This window comes from Protopterus annectens, chromosome 3.part0 (assembly GCF_019279795.1).
Source record: "Protopterus annectens isolate FY-2018-M chromosome 3.part0, PAN1.0, whole genome shotgun sequence".
Lineage (NCBI taxonomy): Eukaryota > Metazoa > Chordata > Ceratodontiformes > Protopteridae > Protopterus > Protopterus annectens.
This window is the reverse complement of record NC_056731.1, coordinates 785962341-785979749: the sequence shown is the minus strand read 5'-3', so window position 1 is coordinate 785979749 and position 17409 is coordinate 785962341. Positions and strand designations below refer to the sequence as shown.

The window sequence follows — 17409 nt, the reverse complement described above, 5'->3', positions numbered from 1 at the left end:
CCTGCAGTTGAAGAGCTAAGGAGAATTGGGATCTGGCCTGTAGTACCAGACTAAGAGGAGAGGCCTTTTTTAACTCTTCACTTGAAGTACTAAAGGGTAGGGTGCCAGACTGGGGACAGGCATTAGATGAACCAGTTACATCTCTAACTTGAGTGGTCTGGTGTATTAGATTTTAAATAATTTAACTCTTGGTGACTTAAGAAAGTGTGCCAGAAAGTGATGTGGTTGTAGCTAGTGACCTTCCCTGGCAGGAAGACTCACTCAAACCCATAACATAATTCTTATATCAACTTATGTGAACAAGTCCTTATTGATCAGGCCACCCTTTAGTAAAGCTCTGGGTAAAAGTCCCTTTATAAAAATTGCCCCATCTACATAGAATTCACTTCCTGAAGATGTAAAACCCATTAAAGAATACCAGCATTTAGACGACTGCTGTACCACTTGAGAGAGTAGTATGAATGTATATGGATAAACATATAACAACAAAATGTATTACAGAGATTACTGTTAAGTAATAAATATATGGGTTGACTATATGTAGTTTAACTGGTGCAGATCATGCAATTAGGTTCATAAGTTCATAGATTCATAGGTAAGTACTAGGGCAATCAGTCTGCAGACCATTTCTAGCCTAACCAAAAAAAAAAACTAGCCAAAAGTTACCTCTAGCCTCAAGGAGGGTAAGACCAGGTAAACTGGGGGAGAATTTGAGACTGCCCATTCAGTTATCTAGGTTTACCTTGAAGGTAGCAAGGGTGCTACTCTGCTTGCCATGTGGTGAAAGTTTGTTTCAGAAATGAGGGATACTTTATACTAATATGTCTTGTGTATCTGCTGATGAAGGTTTATTTCCTTTAACCAAGTGTTTGAGGTACCATTTGTTCTGTGAAAGAATAAGATGTAAGATAGGGTTGGATCATGGCTTGAAAGGCTAGACACAGATCTCCATGGAGGAATTTGTAAGAGATTGAGTACAGAGAAAGAACAGCCAGTCTTTCCTGATGGCCAAGATTTTTGAGGCCACTGATCCTTTTAGTTATGAATATCTGACATGTCTCAAGTTGTGTAATATGGTTACACAAGTACTTGCCAAAAAGAACAGAAAAGAAATCCAATAAATGGGTCTGATGATATACAAGTAAATGAGAATTAAGATGACTTTGGATCCAGTGGAGATACCTTTGTAAATTGGATTGGTCAGATAAGACTTTCTTACTGCTGTGGAGACATGCTGGTCAAATAATAAGGAATTATCAACAACCATGCCTAGATCCCTTTACAGCAGTGTCTTATTGGAAGGGTGCATCTCCTAAAGGTAAGTGAAACTTTTGTTTATCAAAATGAAATGTGCTACGTTTCTTACATTTAATTTGAAACCATTGTACTTGTACCAAGTATTTACATGGTCTAAGCTGTTTTGGAGGAATAGTGAGTCAGTTAAAGATTGAATAATACCAGCCAATTTACAGTCTACATACTTAAGCATAAGCCAGAAGTGCAGGTCTGAAGGGCTAGACTTAGCAGGCTAACAATATATGAAGATCCCTGTAAACTGTATGTCTTTTTAAACTATCACTGCCAAATTTGACTCTTGTTAAGGTGGAAAGAGTTCTTGAACAAGTCCGTATTGAGTTAAGTAAATACCAATTGGCCAGTATTCATCCAAGGAAAGAAGAACCCATATTCATAACTGTCACTAAAGCTATTTCAGAGAAGACCCATTAGGGACACTGCTTATAAACTAAACCACAGTGTAATCAGGCTCATTGCATTGCTGTGCTTACACTGAGAAAACTCTTTGCACATACAGTCTGCACAGTGTATGAAAGAGCTAAGTGGGGCTGCCTGATGCTGTGGAGACCCATCACTCCACACACAATTTAATACTCGGGTAGCACTCGTTTCATTTTTTTTCGCTATTTTATTTACCATTTATAGTATCTTTCAGTTCTTCTTCTGACTGCATAGCAAAGTGTACTCCAATTTATTGTGTTGTTGATCCTTCCATGTACCAGCTCTCTCTGCCACAATGTACAAAGATTCCATCAGCAAGTTGTAAGTAAGGTTGCACTGAATCAAAGAAATTTAGGAGGGACATAACCAGATGGTTCATCCAAAGTAAAGGTGTCCTGGTTTGTTGAAATATTTCATATCTATGTCTGCTCAATTTCAATAAGACAGACAATTTTGTTTAATTTTTTGGCCCATTTGGAGAAGACTGGCTACTGCTGGTGCCTCTCCTCAGTTGTGGACACATGGAGTCATTCCTGCCCCCCCCCCCCCAAAGCTCATCTGAAACCCTTCCATTACCTAAGAAGCAACTAATGCTTCCAAGTGTAGTGTCATAGTGGTGCCCATAGGGAGTTTTTTATTTAAGTGCCCTACCCATTTCCCTGACGTAACACCTTATGTATATTGACATAAAGCTGTTATGGCCAAGTACACCTGTTAGTCCATGTCCTCAGTATTGTACTTCCTGATGGATCTTTGCAAGCCATTAACGTTCTTCTTGTGCTTTGCTTTACTGCTTGGCTATGCTTAGTTCTGAACTATTAGTAGAAAATAAAAGCCACCCAAAATGGCCATATTGGGAATGAACTTGGTGGGGGGGGGGGGGGCAGTGAAGCAGATGGCTTCTTTTTTTCTCTGGGGGAGGGTTATATGGTCCACTGCTGACACCCTGAAAATTTTTGGATGGTTAGTAGTACCAGAAACCCATGACAAGAAACTGCAAATTATGCAGGTGTATTACATTGAAATTAGTGTGGTGGTGATCTCCCTCTATTGTGAAATCAATGTACATACTGTAGGAGAGGGCTTAAGGGGAAAAGTTCCTCATCGTTAGAGTAATAGGAGTGGGGGGTACCTTAACACAAGTCTAAGGCCATCATGGGTTATAGTGAAGCTGCTAAGTGAGCCTTTCATGACATACACCAATTTATGGACAAAAATACCAGAATAATCTTGTGAGGGAGTCACTATAGCTAGGTGGACCCCCAAATAATTAAAATTATTCATTTTGTTCATTTAGTTATCCTTTGTTGACTGGGTTAGTCCCACTAGGCTGATAGCCTCTTTTCAAGGCAGACCAGAGGTGATGTTTTTACTACTAAGGGAAATTTAGGCAGGGCATCAGGGAACTGCCCCCTACTCTCTTTGAAAGTTGCCGTGGGATCTTTTACATCCACCTGAGCTACTACCAACTCAAGCAGATGGGAAGTTGATATCTAAGTAATGGTTAGTTATTTTTATTGTCTTCCCATTCTGTCTTACTCACTCCTAAGTAAAACACATTGCAGAACATCATTGCAAGATGCATATAATTTTGTTTGTCATTCATTGCTGTTTTGTGATTGTGATGTTCTCTAAACTCTGGCTGATCATGCCAGCAGTCTAAAATAATATAGTATTTATTTTAATTAATTATTTTATTGGTTGACTGAATAAGTCCAGTGAACAAACTGTCCCTTTTTGCGGGTGACTAGGGAGCACCATCAGGTTAAATGACCTGCTTAGAATTGTACAAAAGGCAAATGAAGTTGGAAAGAATCAAACCCTGTACCATGTGCGCCAGAAGCAAATTGTTAAGAATTCAGGCCTTTGGTCTTCTGTACTAACTTTCTGATACTGGATAGTAGTAATACAGTACATTACAGAGAAAATATCCTCTAGAGTATTGCTTGTGTGTGCATCATTTTTTGAAAAGGTGTGTTGTAGGGTTCTACATTCACTGCAAGTGAATTTCACTGCTGTGATGTGTGAGGATATGGCAAGGCAGGCTGCTTCCTCTTTTGTGGCTTCCTGCATGTAGACATACCTCCCATCATTTTCATAGCTGACATTTGAGTTGTCATCCGAGGTTCAGAAACATATAACAGGAAGTCTTTGTCAAAATGATGTACAACTAATTTGGTGCAATGCTGCTGTTCAGATATTGACATTTTATTGACTACAGCAAATTCTGGTATTGGAGATACAAGTCCTGTCAGCACATAATTTTCTGCTGTCATCCATGCAAAATGTCAGAGATACACGAGCACTGGAGGTACTTTTCAGGCATCTGTCGTGCACAGCACTTTACTTTCTTCACAGGATACAGAAGCATGCCGCTGTATGGGTACAAGTCTTCTGAATTCTGGGGACACTATTTTCAGTGCTGTTGTGCACTGTGGCACTGGGTAAGTCCTTTTAGCAGTGTTGACTTCTTCATTGTATTCAAAATATGTCCTTTTTATGAACTTGTTTATCTAGTTCTCATTTTCATTAGGACTTGAAATCCATTAGTAAGATGTATTTATTTATTTATGTATTGCCTTAGGCAAGCTGTTCCAAGTGATATATAAAGTATTTCATGCAGGTACTCAGCTGGAGTTAATTTATTAATATCTTTTTTATGGCTTAGTCTTATTTGTTTTGTCAGTAGTGATGTTGACTTTTTACTGATTTTTTTTTCGTCTTGTTTATAGACAGATGATGATTTTCAAGTGATTTGCTTATATTTTGATTTGAAGTGCAATTGACTTTGACTTATAAGCAAGTGATGGTTTTTGTAGAATTTGTTTCTTTTAGAACATAGATCAAGCTGTTTGTCTCTGTAACATATACCATTTCATACCAATCAGGAGGTGAGCTGTTGGCAGTGGACTGCATCTGAGACACTCTAGGTTCTAATCTGATGTCACTGGATGTGGCCCATCTGGCTGTGATGTAATAGACCTAGGGTCAAATACATTTACTGATATACAGAGCAGTTCACTTTCTTCTTTGTTAGTGGCTTGTAATATGAGTAAAGGGTGTGCTTATTCATTCTTTGCCGTCTGTTTAGAAAATATGTCATTGCTTTGTTTGCCCCAGTGTACATCTTAAGTCAGGGTGTGTCATTTGTAATGCAGCTATTTTTTTATGTTTCCATTCTCTAAATTATCCCGTGCTTTTGAAATCAAAAAACGTAAGGCATGTTAACACTGTGAAATTGTAAATGGTGACATTTTACAGGACATGGTAAAAGAGTGCATAAAGTATGCTAACCATTGAGCCATACTTCTTGCAGAAAACCTGAATAATTTTCCTTCTAGTCTGAAAGTAGTCATGATGTGTGGTCAGCACTCTTACCTTGTTGGGTAAAAAAATAAGTAAATGCTCATATATGTGCAAGTGTCATAAATATTAGCTAACTTGTGATTTTTAGTGACTGTCAGAGGTGTAGATGACTATACTGGCACCAAGTGCCATCCCCTCAACTGTATTAACAAAACAGAAAAGGCCCTCTGCCATGGAGCGCTAAGCACTTCAGTTATTAATGTTCTTTCCTTTAAAACTGTAGCAAACTGCTTGCTACATTTGAGGCAAACCTCTACTGCAGTTTATGCCACACATTATTTTATCTCTACTCTACTCGTACCTTCTAGCATTTATTATCACTTCACCATCATCAGTTCAAAAAAAATCCTTTTTAAGCTGTAGCAAACTGCTTCAGTTTGGCACACATGAAACACTAAATTGCTTGAGTTCTAACAATGAAAAAAAAAAATCTGCTTTCCTTTTTAAACTGTAGCAAACTGTTACAATGTAGCAAGCAGCTGGTACAGTTTATGCCACACATGGAGCATTAAGTGCTTCAGTTATGATTACAAATGCAATGCAACTGCACTGATGACAGCATCTGCTGATTGTGCCCCTTGATGCTTTGTACTCAGTTTGCCCCACCCTAGCTATTATACTAGTGACTAAAAGAAATTCTGATCACTTTCTGTATTTGATGCCTCTTAATGTAGGCCTTGTTGAATTAGCTATTCCCTAATTTGCCCACTCAAAATTTTTTCTACACTTTTGTTCAGTTTTATGACTGTCTGTCTCTAGCAGAAACAGAAAAGAGATGTAGTAGAAAAATAATGCTCTGAATGTGATTGTTGAAGTGGCATATCCTTTGTGTTATGTTGCTGGTTTATATGTTCCCTTAGCAGGAAGGATGGACACTGACAGTCCTGTACAAGGCGGCTGCGCTCCTTATCATAATCATACTCTAGATAGCTGCAGCATGTCCAGCTATGAAAGCATTCACATTGCTTTATTAACCCGTACCTCATTCATAGTCAGCTCCCAGCACCCAGGCTTGCTTTACCCTTGGGTGGCTCATTTGCCAAAAGTTAACACATTTGGCTTTTCTTTTTCTACTCCACTGTTCTGGTATTTCTTGCCAAGTCTTAGCAATGTTACTAACAAATTGAAACTATGAAGGCCTGAGCAAATAGGAAAATTTGTGTTGTAATTTATAGTTGCAATGAGGTTTTTTAGCTTGCCAGCTCATATTGTAAAACTGTTCATTTTATTGCATTATTTACCATTTAGTGAAAAGTTAGTAAATTATTTTGTTTAGGTATCATATTGGAACAAAGAATTATGTTTTAGCTTGCAGAGATAGGCTTCTGCTCTCCAACAAGGAGAATAAAATGTGTCTTTGAGAAAGAATGAATATAGGCATATTGTTTACATTTAATTTTTAGAAGGCAGCAATCTGGAATACAAGACCTCGGCACATAATTTTATCATGTCCTTCTATATTTGTTATAGGGATTAACAAAGGGTATGGATCATGTGAAGATGGTGTTGTAAAGTTGAGGTTGAGCATGATTTGATGACCTTCCACTCTATGGTTGATTTATGTGATGCAAGTCTGGATTGTATTGTATTTGAACACAGAAATGGTTCCCACACCATTTCATGTCAGGTGCTTTCATAAAGTGAGAAGTTGCATGTCTGGTTTTGTTTACCATCTAGATGAGCTCAATATGAGGTAGCTGTTTTCAGGAACAGTGTGGGAACATACATAGTCAGTTTGGTAACAGAATAGTGAGAAAGGGGTAGTTGAGTGGATTATGATACAAGCAAAGACGACCTCAGCAGCAAATCTAGGTATTTGAACCACAGTAACAGTGTAAGAGTTAAGTCAGCTGCATTACATATTCATGGTTAAGCAATGTGCAGACCTAATAGGTAAATAACATAGTCAATAAAAGTCAAGGTGAGCTTCATACATTCCCATTGTAGAGACTAGAGATAGTTGAATATATATATTAGTCTTGAGGTGAACATGTAGCAATCAAAGAAACCTTTAGTGGGATTGGGAGGCTAAACCACAGGTCTGTGAAATGAGAATCCATCTTACTTGTGCTGGTGTAGCAGTATGTCTTTGCAAGGAGACTGTGCATTTTGTCTTAAGTCAAGTGCTTTAGTGAGAAGGACTGGATGGTTAATGAAAGAGGGGCTTGTCCATTTTAGGTTGTCAGTATAGGACACTAGTGTGTAGCTTATAAGTAAATCATGTAAAAGTTTTAAACAAGAGCATAGGACACCATTTTTTTGAGAACTAATCTGCAAATACTTTTGTGAGCAGTGTTCCACTTGTAAGAGGACAAACAAAGGTGTATCCAACCACAGGCACAGTATTGCCTGCATGTCTGTATGTCAGGGAGGGGAAGAGAGAGAACCATTATGCATTGTTTAGACAGATTTTGGTTGAGGCATGATACTCCTCTGTGAAACAGGTACATTTTGGAATTGATTACAGAGTTATAAAAGTTCATTCATGCATTCATCATCCATGAATGAATTGTTTCACTGAGCTTTAAATTTCAGATGTGACTGTTGGTGAAACCATAGTATTTATAGTAAGTTCTACGTCTGACAGAGAAGCACAGTGTGTTCACAACAGATCAGAGGTGCAGAGGCATTTTTAAGCTTATAACTGGAAAACTGCATCTGAATAAGACTGACAAGGTTTTGATAGCATTCAAGTGTATTTTCTGATGGCCAGTTGTAAATTGTCATCAGATCAGAAGATATAGACACACCACTGCCCCTGAATAGATAGTTGAATTGAAGGTCTCCAGCATCACATACAGCAGTGTCTCATATGTGTACATTGTTAAAAGTAGTAAATGTGATTCACTAAGCCTTTAAGTGCTTAAACCCAAGCATTTTTCCAAGTGTGATGAGTGCTATGACAGATGGCTACATAACAGTTATTACAGAATTTATGAAGTTATATTCAGTATAATAAACCTTCCAGAATCAGAGTCGAAAATAAAAATTAAACATCAGATGAATACAGCAAAACACACAGGTTTAAAATTTGATCTGATAGCAATGATCTGCAGTTACAAAATAACCAACTTTGTGTATGCACATAGAATCAGTTAGTACAAACATAGAGAATTAAAGTCAGGTCTCCAGTTATAACCCAGTTGCTATAATTTTTGAGTTGTGGATGTCAAGAAATTCTCAAGAGCTTTGTGGATATCCATGAAAGGAAATTATAACTTTGTTATGATTTGAGAGACTTGTTCTTCATTCTTTGTAGTATTTTGAGCTTTAGCTGCTCTGATGTACTACTAGTTACAGGAAGTAAAAGTTAAGCTTCAAGAAATATTTAAAGCTGTAATGCACTTTAACACTGGTAGACTGACAGCAGCCAGAAGCTAATTGTCACCAGGTTTAAAAATTGTTAGACATTTCAGTCTGTCACATTTTTTGACATCAAAGTGTACAACAGCTTTTAAAGCTGTTTTAGCTTCTTGGCACTGTGCTGTGGTGGCTGGCACATGAGGCTAGGGCTTAACAGCAATAAGAGGTGTTTAACCTAGAGTATTATGAGTGGATCAATGATCATAACCACTTTATTATGTATTCAAGACATGGATGCTAAGAAATTCACGTCAAGAGTGAAGCTCAAGATGTGAAACTTTCAGTCCATGTTGAGAACACAGTATTACTATCCGCTAACCTGCTCAGAATTTTTGTAGTACATGGTACTACAAATGAATCCAATTAAGATTGACAAAAAAAAAATTCAAAAACACAAAATTCTGTATTGCTTTAGCATTGAAAGCTGGTAAAGCAGTATGGGAGTGGTCTGTATTCCCCGTGTAAGGGAAGCAGGTTAATTTAAAATACTTTGTGTACCTGAGCAGACGGAAACAGGAGTTGAAACAATGCTGTTCTACACCCACCTGCTGCTAATGGCCAGCACTGTCTGCTTTTAGTGCAAATGCAGTGGTAACAGCACCTAAGGGATGATTAGGGTAATTAACAATTGCTAAGAACCCCTGAAAGCATTGTTAAGGTTGGGTCTTGCTTTATAGTAGTGTAGAACCAGGATATAATTTAGCCATTTATTTATTTTTTAAGTAATAAAAAGATCTCAGTGCTCTACAAAACTTTAAGCACCTTTCTTTAGTCTGAAAGGCTCTTAAGAAAGTTGTATTTTTCTAAACTTGGAGAATAATTCTGGTGCTCTATATACTAATGACGGCCAATGGGACAGTGTAGATACACAAGGCCAACCAGTACTCTAAAGTGTACAGTTAAGTATAAGTAAAATAGTAATACAGTCCCACTACTTGCAGAATAAAGACTGTGCCACAGAGTATCTGTTCATACCTGGTTTTGGGAACTAAACATTGCAGGCAGCATCTATGTCATCAAATTTTGGTATATTTCAGGCCATAAATATTAAAATATTTAAGTCCACAGTTGAATGATAAATGTAACTAGAACCAGTCTCCTGAAAATTGGCCCATATGCTATCCAACAACAAATTGACAAGTACACTATAGCTACATTTTTTCACTCACCGTTGAAATAGTAAAGCAATAGCAGGGGAGTGATCTACCAGCTCGTAGTTAAACATAAAACTGTAACAAAAGTTCCCAGTAGATCCTAGAGTCTGCAGAAGCTGCCAAACCCTGAGCTGGCAAGTTGTGGTGGAATAGTCTGATGAGTAGATAGAATATAGCCAGTCTGATAAAAGAAGAAAAATGCCTCTCCAAAAATTAAACTGGAAATACTTTTATTATTACTGAGGCCTGGAAATGTAAATCAGATGCTGAAATGCATAAAGCAAAATCACAACGTCTGAAACTACTAAGTGGTAGCCATCTTATGCTCTCTTGGATTAAAGGTGTGGTGATGGTGCTTTATGCCTAAGAATATAATATAGGGAACAGGCCCAGGCTGCAGCCTGAAAGGACACCTTTGAAAACCATGTCTGGTATAGAGGAGACAGAGTGATATGACAAAAAATATCTTAGGTATGTTTGTGAAACTGCTACATTAGGCCTGGTTGTCTAATTTCTTGATACTGTTTTCAACACAAACTGCTTTCATAATATCTACAAGAGTAGCATCTCTGAGAAAACCAGCATTCATTATTAACCTTATGTAGTTTACATCATTGTGGCAGTTGAGGCGCTGTAACCTTTTCAAAATCCATATTGTAAGCCAGCCTTTTGTTGTAGACAAAGAATCCTATGACTATGGCACAGGCCATCAGCTAGTGAATTTATCATCTGATAGAGCGAGCAGGGAGGACAGATGTGCTTGTTATGGAATGGGAAAAAACATGCTGAAGTGTGCAGATCATTAATTGAGTCCTTGTTGAGGCCTGGACTTAGAACAGTTGCCAGACTGGGCATGCAGGGTGGCAAAGAAGGTATGTCCACCTTTAAGGCCCTGTATGGGTATGTCCTCGGAGGTCATGGCTATTTGCCCCCAGCGTATGGGAGATAGGGTTAAGGAAATGCCCCACTGTGAGCTGCAGTATGATGTCTCCTCACCTGACCCTGTTCAACTTGAAGGCACCTGGCAGAGAGAATCCTGATTACATGCATGCAGAAATTGGAAACATCTGTGCTTCCAAGATTCTCCCTACTGGAAGACACCTCCCCAGTGTGTCGGTACAGACATAGTTTGAGAGTGTCTAAAGAAAAAGCTTCATGGAGCTGGCACAGAGAAGCTAAAAGTTAGTGGTGGCAGAGAACCTAAATAAAAAATACAAAAAATATTTCAATGACTTGATGAAAAAAATCAGGTTACTGATATACCACCGAGAACAGAGTTTGAGGTGCACTGAAAAACTGATTGGTTGATATTAGAAGAGTTGTCATGGATTCTAATTATCCATAGTATGACAGAGAAAACAATTAAGAATGTGTTTTAAGCCTTTGTTAAACCTTTTTTCTAGGTTATAAAAAGGGAATTTATTTTTTATACCTCCCACCTCCTAGAATGAAAGAGGTGGTGAGAAGTTAACAAAAAATATCATTAGTGGTATGACCGAGACCTGTTTGTTCAGAAAAGTTAGTGTTACCACATTTCATGGAGGTTATTATATATATGTGTGAGAGAGCAGCTAGGGAATTAAATGGCAAATTAAAGGAATATATGAATTTAGAAAAGTGTCGTGAAATGTCTAATGCATCTAAGGTATGTTGTTCCTCCGAGACATGAACTTGAATTAGATTAGTGCAAGACATTCTGAAGGTCTGCTTTAGGTAAGATAATAAACATGCAAATGAACCTAGACTGGGCTTAGAGTCCTGTTTTGTAATACATAGTAGACCATGACAAATGCAATATGATGTGCATGAAGAATCTCTGCTTCATATTTACAGGTTGAGAAAGGATGTAAGACTAAGTGTAGTAAAAGTAGGTAGAGTTATTTGAGCAGGTAGGTTAATGTTAGTTAATAATGGGATGCACAATGGTTTGGCTGTATGGCATAGGTTCATAGGTAGGTACTAGGCTATTGGCTCTAGGGCCTGTATAAGCCTAGCCAAACGGTACCCTGGCTTTTGCCACACACAATTATTTTCCTGTGCCCCTGTCAAGCAGAGCCACAGAAGTGATCCCCGGGGTGAATTTCCTATCTCCCATCCAGTCATCAAGATTTTTCTTGAAGAGTGCTAATGAGGAGCTTTGTTTGATATAGATAGGTAGTTTGTTCCAGAGTATGGGAAGTCTCTGAGATAGGAATCTATCCCTCCAGCATGTTCTGTTTATTGTGGTGACAAGGTTTAGGTCCCTAGAGCATGTAGCTCAGAGGGATTGAGATTTCTTTACGTGGAGCATGTCCAACAGCTCTGGATTTGACTTAGCTTTGTATGTTAGGCAGAAATCGCCTCTGAGTAGGTGATATGCGATGGAGTAAAGCTTGAGTTTTTTGAGATGGTCTGCGTAAGGCATCTGTTTGAGGCCGGTAATCCTCTTTGTGAGGTATTTCTGTGGCCTTTCCAGTTGTTGTAGATGTCTTGTGAGGTACATACCAAAAGGGGCGTTGTACTCTATAATGGGTTTAATGAGTGATGAGTAGGGGAGAACAATGACCTCTTTTTTTTTCCCTGGATGAGAAACCTTTTGTGATGAGGTGTGCCACATAGAAGGATTTCCTGACTACTGTGGTGATGTGATTATCAAAGGAGAGGCTACTGTCCACCTGTGTCCCAAGGTCTCTTATCACACTTTCGGTGTTAAGTAGACTACTGCCTATGTGGTAGTCCATGGGTACAGAGTTTTTACCAAAAAAGGATGGCAATGCACTTTTTGGTATTGAGCTTGAGGCCATGGCTTTGACACCAGGCATCTGTCTGAGTGAGGCCCTTTTGTAGGATGTCCACATTGTTAGGAGATTTGATTATGGCTCCTAGTTTGCAGTCATCTGCGAACTTTGTTAGCCAAAGGCCTTCTGTGTTAGCCTGTACTTCAGAGTAGTCGATACCAAACAGGAGAGGACCTAAGACTGAACCTGTGGTACTCCACTTGTCACTGATCTGAAGTTGGATTTAGAGTCTGCTACTTTCACAGTGTGGGTTCGGTCAGTGAGCCAGTTGGCAACCCATCTTGTGACATAGGGATTTATACCTAGTTTAGTGAGTTTGTCTATAATTCCAGAGTTGGGGATGGTGTTGAAAGCCTTGGCAAGATCTAGATAGGCTGTGTGTACCACCTTACCCTCATCTACAGCTTTGGTGACCGCTTCAAAGAAGTCTATCAGGCTTAGGAGACATGATCTGCCTTTTACAAACCCGAACTGGGTAGGGTCCAGAGTTTGGAGATTACCAATGTCATTGTTTATAAGTTCCATGATGATACACTCCATAGCCTTGCAGACCAGGCTCGTCAGGCTAATGGGGCGGTAGTTCCCGGGGTCCGTGATGGCTCCCCCTTTGTGGAGTGGGATAACCGTTGCTGTGTGCCATTCAGTGGACACAAAGCCTGAGGTGAAGCTATGACTGAACATGGTACTTAGGTGGGGTGCCAGTTCATTCTGTAGTTCATGTAGAACGCAGCCTGGGATGTTGTCAGGTCCCATGGATGCTGTGTTCTTGGCTTTGGAAAGTGTTTTTTTTTTTTTTTTTTTTTACCTGTGCAGCCGTGATTACAGGCATTTTGCATTCTTCCTGTATAGAGATGGGCCCTTTAGGGGATGAGAGAGGGGTAAAGTTAGCACTGAACCTATCTGTTAGGATGTTGGCAATATCAGTTGGTTCTGTATATTTAGTGCCATTGTGCTGTAACTCGGAGCAGATCTGAGTGTTGCCTTTGAGATTCTTGACATAGCTATAGAATGCTTTGTGGTTGTCTTTAGAATCAGTGGCGATTTTGTTTTTGTAACTAGCTTTGGAGGATTTTGAGGGATCTCAGCTTCTTGCTGAGGCTGACCACTGAGTTCTCCAATCATGGGATTTTACTCTTTTTTGCAACAGTTTCTTCTGATGTAGAGTTTGTTTATAGCAGGGGACCACCAGATTGGCTTCCTTTTTTTTTTGGAGGATAGCATCTTGGTTCTGTTAGGGATTGCACGATCCATGCACTCGTGTAAGTGCAATTGTATAGGCTTCACCAGTCGTATCTCTATTGTCCATCAGCATGGGTGTTGTGAAGTTTGCCACTTCTGTCTTAAGCGTGAAGTTGGCTTTGGAGAAAATTTTTATGGTGGTTTCCCTAATGGGGGGCGGGGGCTGGGATGTGAATGTCTAGGGTGATTTGCTTGTGGTCGGATCTGACCAATGAGGAATTGACCTCTGGTGTAGAACACCGGTTGGCCATGTTGGTAATGACCAGGTCTAGGATATTGCTGCCCCTGGTGGGGGTGTGGATAAGTTGATCCAAGGCACTGGAATTTATGAATTCCAGAAAACGTTGAGCACAAGAGTTTGTACATGAGTAGTTTTTCCAAGTTAATGGTGGGGGTAGTTGAAATCGCCCATTATTAGGGTGTTAGGTTGTATCCTAATATTTTCCAGGGTATCAAGAAATGAGGAGTGGGAATCCTGGGGGATCTGTAGCAAGCTACAATTTGCATTGTGGTCTTGCCCAGAGTTAGTTGCACTTGGATAATCTCAGATGCATTATGCTGAGCAACTAACCTGGAGGTGTGGATATTCTTAATGAATATGAACATGCCTCCACCTTTAGTGCTTCGGTCCAAGTTAGGTGGCTGAAAGCTGTGGTATGAATTATAGCCTGGTAATGCAGGGGTGCTCTCTGGAGCCTTGAACTAGGACTCTGTCACTGCACAGGTGTCGATGTTTTCCATTTTAAGGAGTGCCTCGAGTGAGTGCATTTTGAGGTTTAGACTTCTAGCATTGAGTAACATTACCCTCAGATTTTGCTTGCTTGTACCTGTTACGGTGGTGAATCTGTCATTTGAATCTTGCCTAAAAAAGGCACTATAGGGGTGGCAAGAGCCTTAGCCTGTGTCCGGAATCCCAAGGGCGACAGATGCAGGCCATCTCTGGCAAAGCATCGTGGTTTGTCGATCATGTCATCCCAGGCAGACAGATACTGGATCCCCTTAGAATGACACCAGAAGCTTAGCCAATTGTTGAAGTCAATCATTTTATCCTTGTACTGTGGTATCATTCTGTTTGATTACAGGGTGCTACTCAGGGCTAGGGTCATACCTGCCTGGGCTACAAGATCAGAAAGCTCCTCCATGTCTCTTTTCATGTAGTCCAGGGAGGTACGTCTCAGGTCATTCACACCAACATGGACAATGACAGAGTCATATTTGTACTTGCTGTGGAGTGACCTGAGTGCATGCATTATGTGGCAGATCCTGGCACCTGACAGGCAGCTGACAGTGACTTTCTCCTTGTTTAGCCTGGTTAGTGGAACATCAGTGTGCCTGACTATAGAGTCACCTATGACTAGAGTGTTAGGTACGTTGTTATGCCTTATGGGCTGTGGTTGAGTGGCACACTGAGTTTGTGGGCTATGTGTCATTTGGTTGTGTTGGGGGTGGAGGTTGCTTGCGTTTCTGCTTTGGAGGTCCCTGTTGCTTGGGTAGATTTTTGTTTGAGAGCCTCCATGAATGTAGGTGTGTGAGACATAAAATCCTGACTGACACATACACAATCAGAATTAATCTAGCAGATTGGCACTGGAAGAGCCTTCACAGCAGGTAGGAGTGAACAACTTGGATTGGCAAGTGTACCTTCAGAGAAAAAGAATGGTGGTCCAGTTGGATGCGTCATAACATATTACCACAGGCCTGCAGGTGACAAAGTTGTAGCTGTTAATGGGAACATGGACTAAGTTTACCAAAGCAGTGATGATAGTCGTCATTCGTGTGTGGAATGGGGTACTTATATGCACTTGGAAGGCATAGTAGGCAAGGCTGGCTGAAAAAAATGTGTGGCCAAGGTACAAACAACCTACATGGCTTCCTGGAAGATGACGCCCTTCTAGCTGGCTTTTTCTTCTTTAGTAGGTTTTCTTGAGTGGTGGGGACATTAATGAGTTCAAGACCAGAGTGAGGCTGATGGTTAGCAGTCATGGAGTCAAAAATACACAAAAAAACAATAATGACTTGTAGATATCCAGCAGCTATTGGGAATTTTTGTGGTTAAGTAGACAACAGAAAACTTCTTGATTTCATCAGCAAATGGATAGCCTTGGTAGAGATCCAAGATTTTAGAAGAACCATAAGTAGTAGATGTAAGGACTTCGTAGGAGTCTTTTAGAGAAATGTGGTCATGATCTAAATTCCTGATAACATTTTCAAAATGTGACCATACCTAAAATTTAACCAAAGTCTGCTTTGGTGTTAAAGTTACACTTTTGTGCATATGTGAGACCTCTATATACTGTTTTTTTTTACTGTTGTCTGACCATAGAGTTAGCATGTAAAATGAAAGGACTGTGAAGGTCAAAGCCATCTAGATAGGAGGTGTTGGGAGCTTGGCAGTGGTAAAACAAATGTTTACAAGTAGTGTGGATAGTTTTTCAGGAGATTGTGTTTTTGTTCACTAGTGATCAAGCACTTTTTGCAGTCATGTTTCAGTCTTTTTATAAGAAAAGGAGGTCAAAGCCCAAACTATCTTGATAACAGTACAATATTCTGCAAAACCAATCATGGTATTAGCAATCTTCAGGAGTAAAACATTGGTTAAAAAAATGAAAATGATGTAATGTTTTGTGTATCATTGGCTATTATAGTACCATAAGAATACAAAAAGGCACCAACTCAGAAGAAAAAATTCTATATAAAATGAATTGTGGTTCAATGCAGTTTATACAGGTAGATCAAACAATTAAATTCATATCCTTAAAGAAAATGAAGTACATACTTGAGAGTTCTCTATTAAGGGTATTGCTCACACTGATAAAACATTTTGAAACCTGGTGTAAAGTGAAAGTGTTTCCCTAACATTGTCCTTTGTTCCCCTGCAGTCAACTTGTGGACTGTGAGACATTATAAGTAACTCTAACAGGTGGCCACTGTTTTCACCAGTTTTCATACTTAAGTTTCCACAATGTATTTCTTAACACAGAAAGTCTGAAATGCAGACCCTCAAAGTTAAGACGTACTATGGCTTTTTTCCCCTCAATTCCTGAAAGTGCCAATAGTGTTGTTAAGGAGGGCAAGTCAACCCCCCACCCACACCCATACGCTCCAACTCTGAAGTTACCTACCCAACTTTATATACTAACCTGGACTGAGAAAATCTGAATTCCAGCTTTATACTGTGATGTGCATTTCTGCATTTTCATGTATCCATTTTTTTTAACTTTATCTTTAAGACAGAGAAGGAAAATAAATTGTTCCCATGACTTGCATATTCTCAATAAGTCTTTTCGTTCATTTGTTTTTTTTAATTCATATTTTTGTATGGCAGGATGTATACAATGGGAGTATTCTGGGTAACCTTGCTAAGGATGGACTTGTTGGGAGTGGAATAGTAAATAACTGTGCCTTTTGCAAAAAGTGGCAGTCTTTACAATTATATTTGGGAAGGTATACCCATTCGTTCATTTTTTGACCTTGTTGTCTTGATAAGTTGATTTAAGTGGTTCAAGTTGAAGAGGGCAGACCAGGTTTCTTTCTTTTTTTTTTTTTAAACAAGAAACATCTTTATTAAATTATCACTTACGATATAGGTAATCATACATTTATATAAATGAAAACAAACCATATTGATACAGTCCTGGTTGCAAGCATTTTACATCACAAACCATACTGACGTAATTCTAGTAGCAAACATTATACATCACTTTTCTACCCAGTCATTCTCAGTCAAACATTATATAGCTCATTCCAGTCCTGCCTTTTATTAAAACTCATTC

The 17409-nt window shown here is 39.3% G+C and overlaps 1 protein-coding gene across 1 annotated transcript in view; it reads left to right on the top strand.

The window, feature by feature from the left end:
• Positions 1–3864: 3864 nt before the first annotated feature.
• Positions 3865–17409, top strand: part of LOC122796555 (palmitoyltransferase ZDHHC11-like) — a 1296289-nt gene continuing 1282744 nt past the window's right edge. The window contains exon 1 of the mRNA XM_044065129.1: positions 3865–4181. Coding sequence (XP_043921064.1) covers positions 4023–4181 — 159 coding nt within the window. The 5' untranslated portion in view covers positions 3865–4022. The remainder of the gene's footprint in view (positions 4182–17409) is intronic.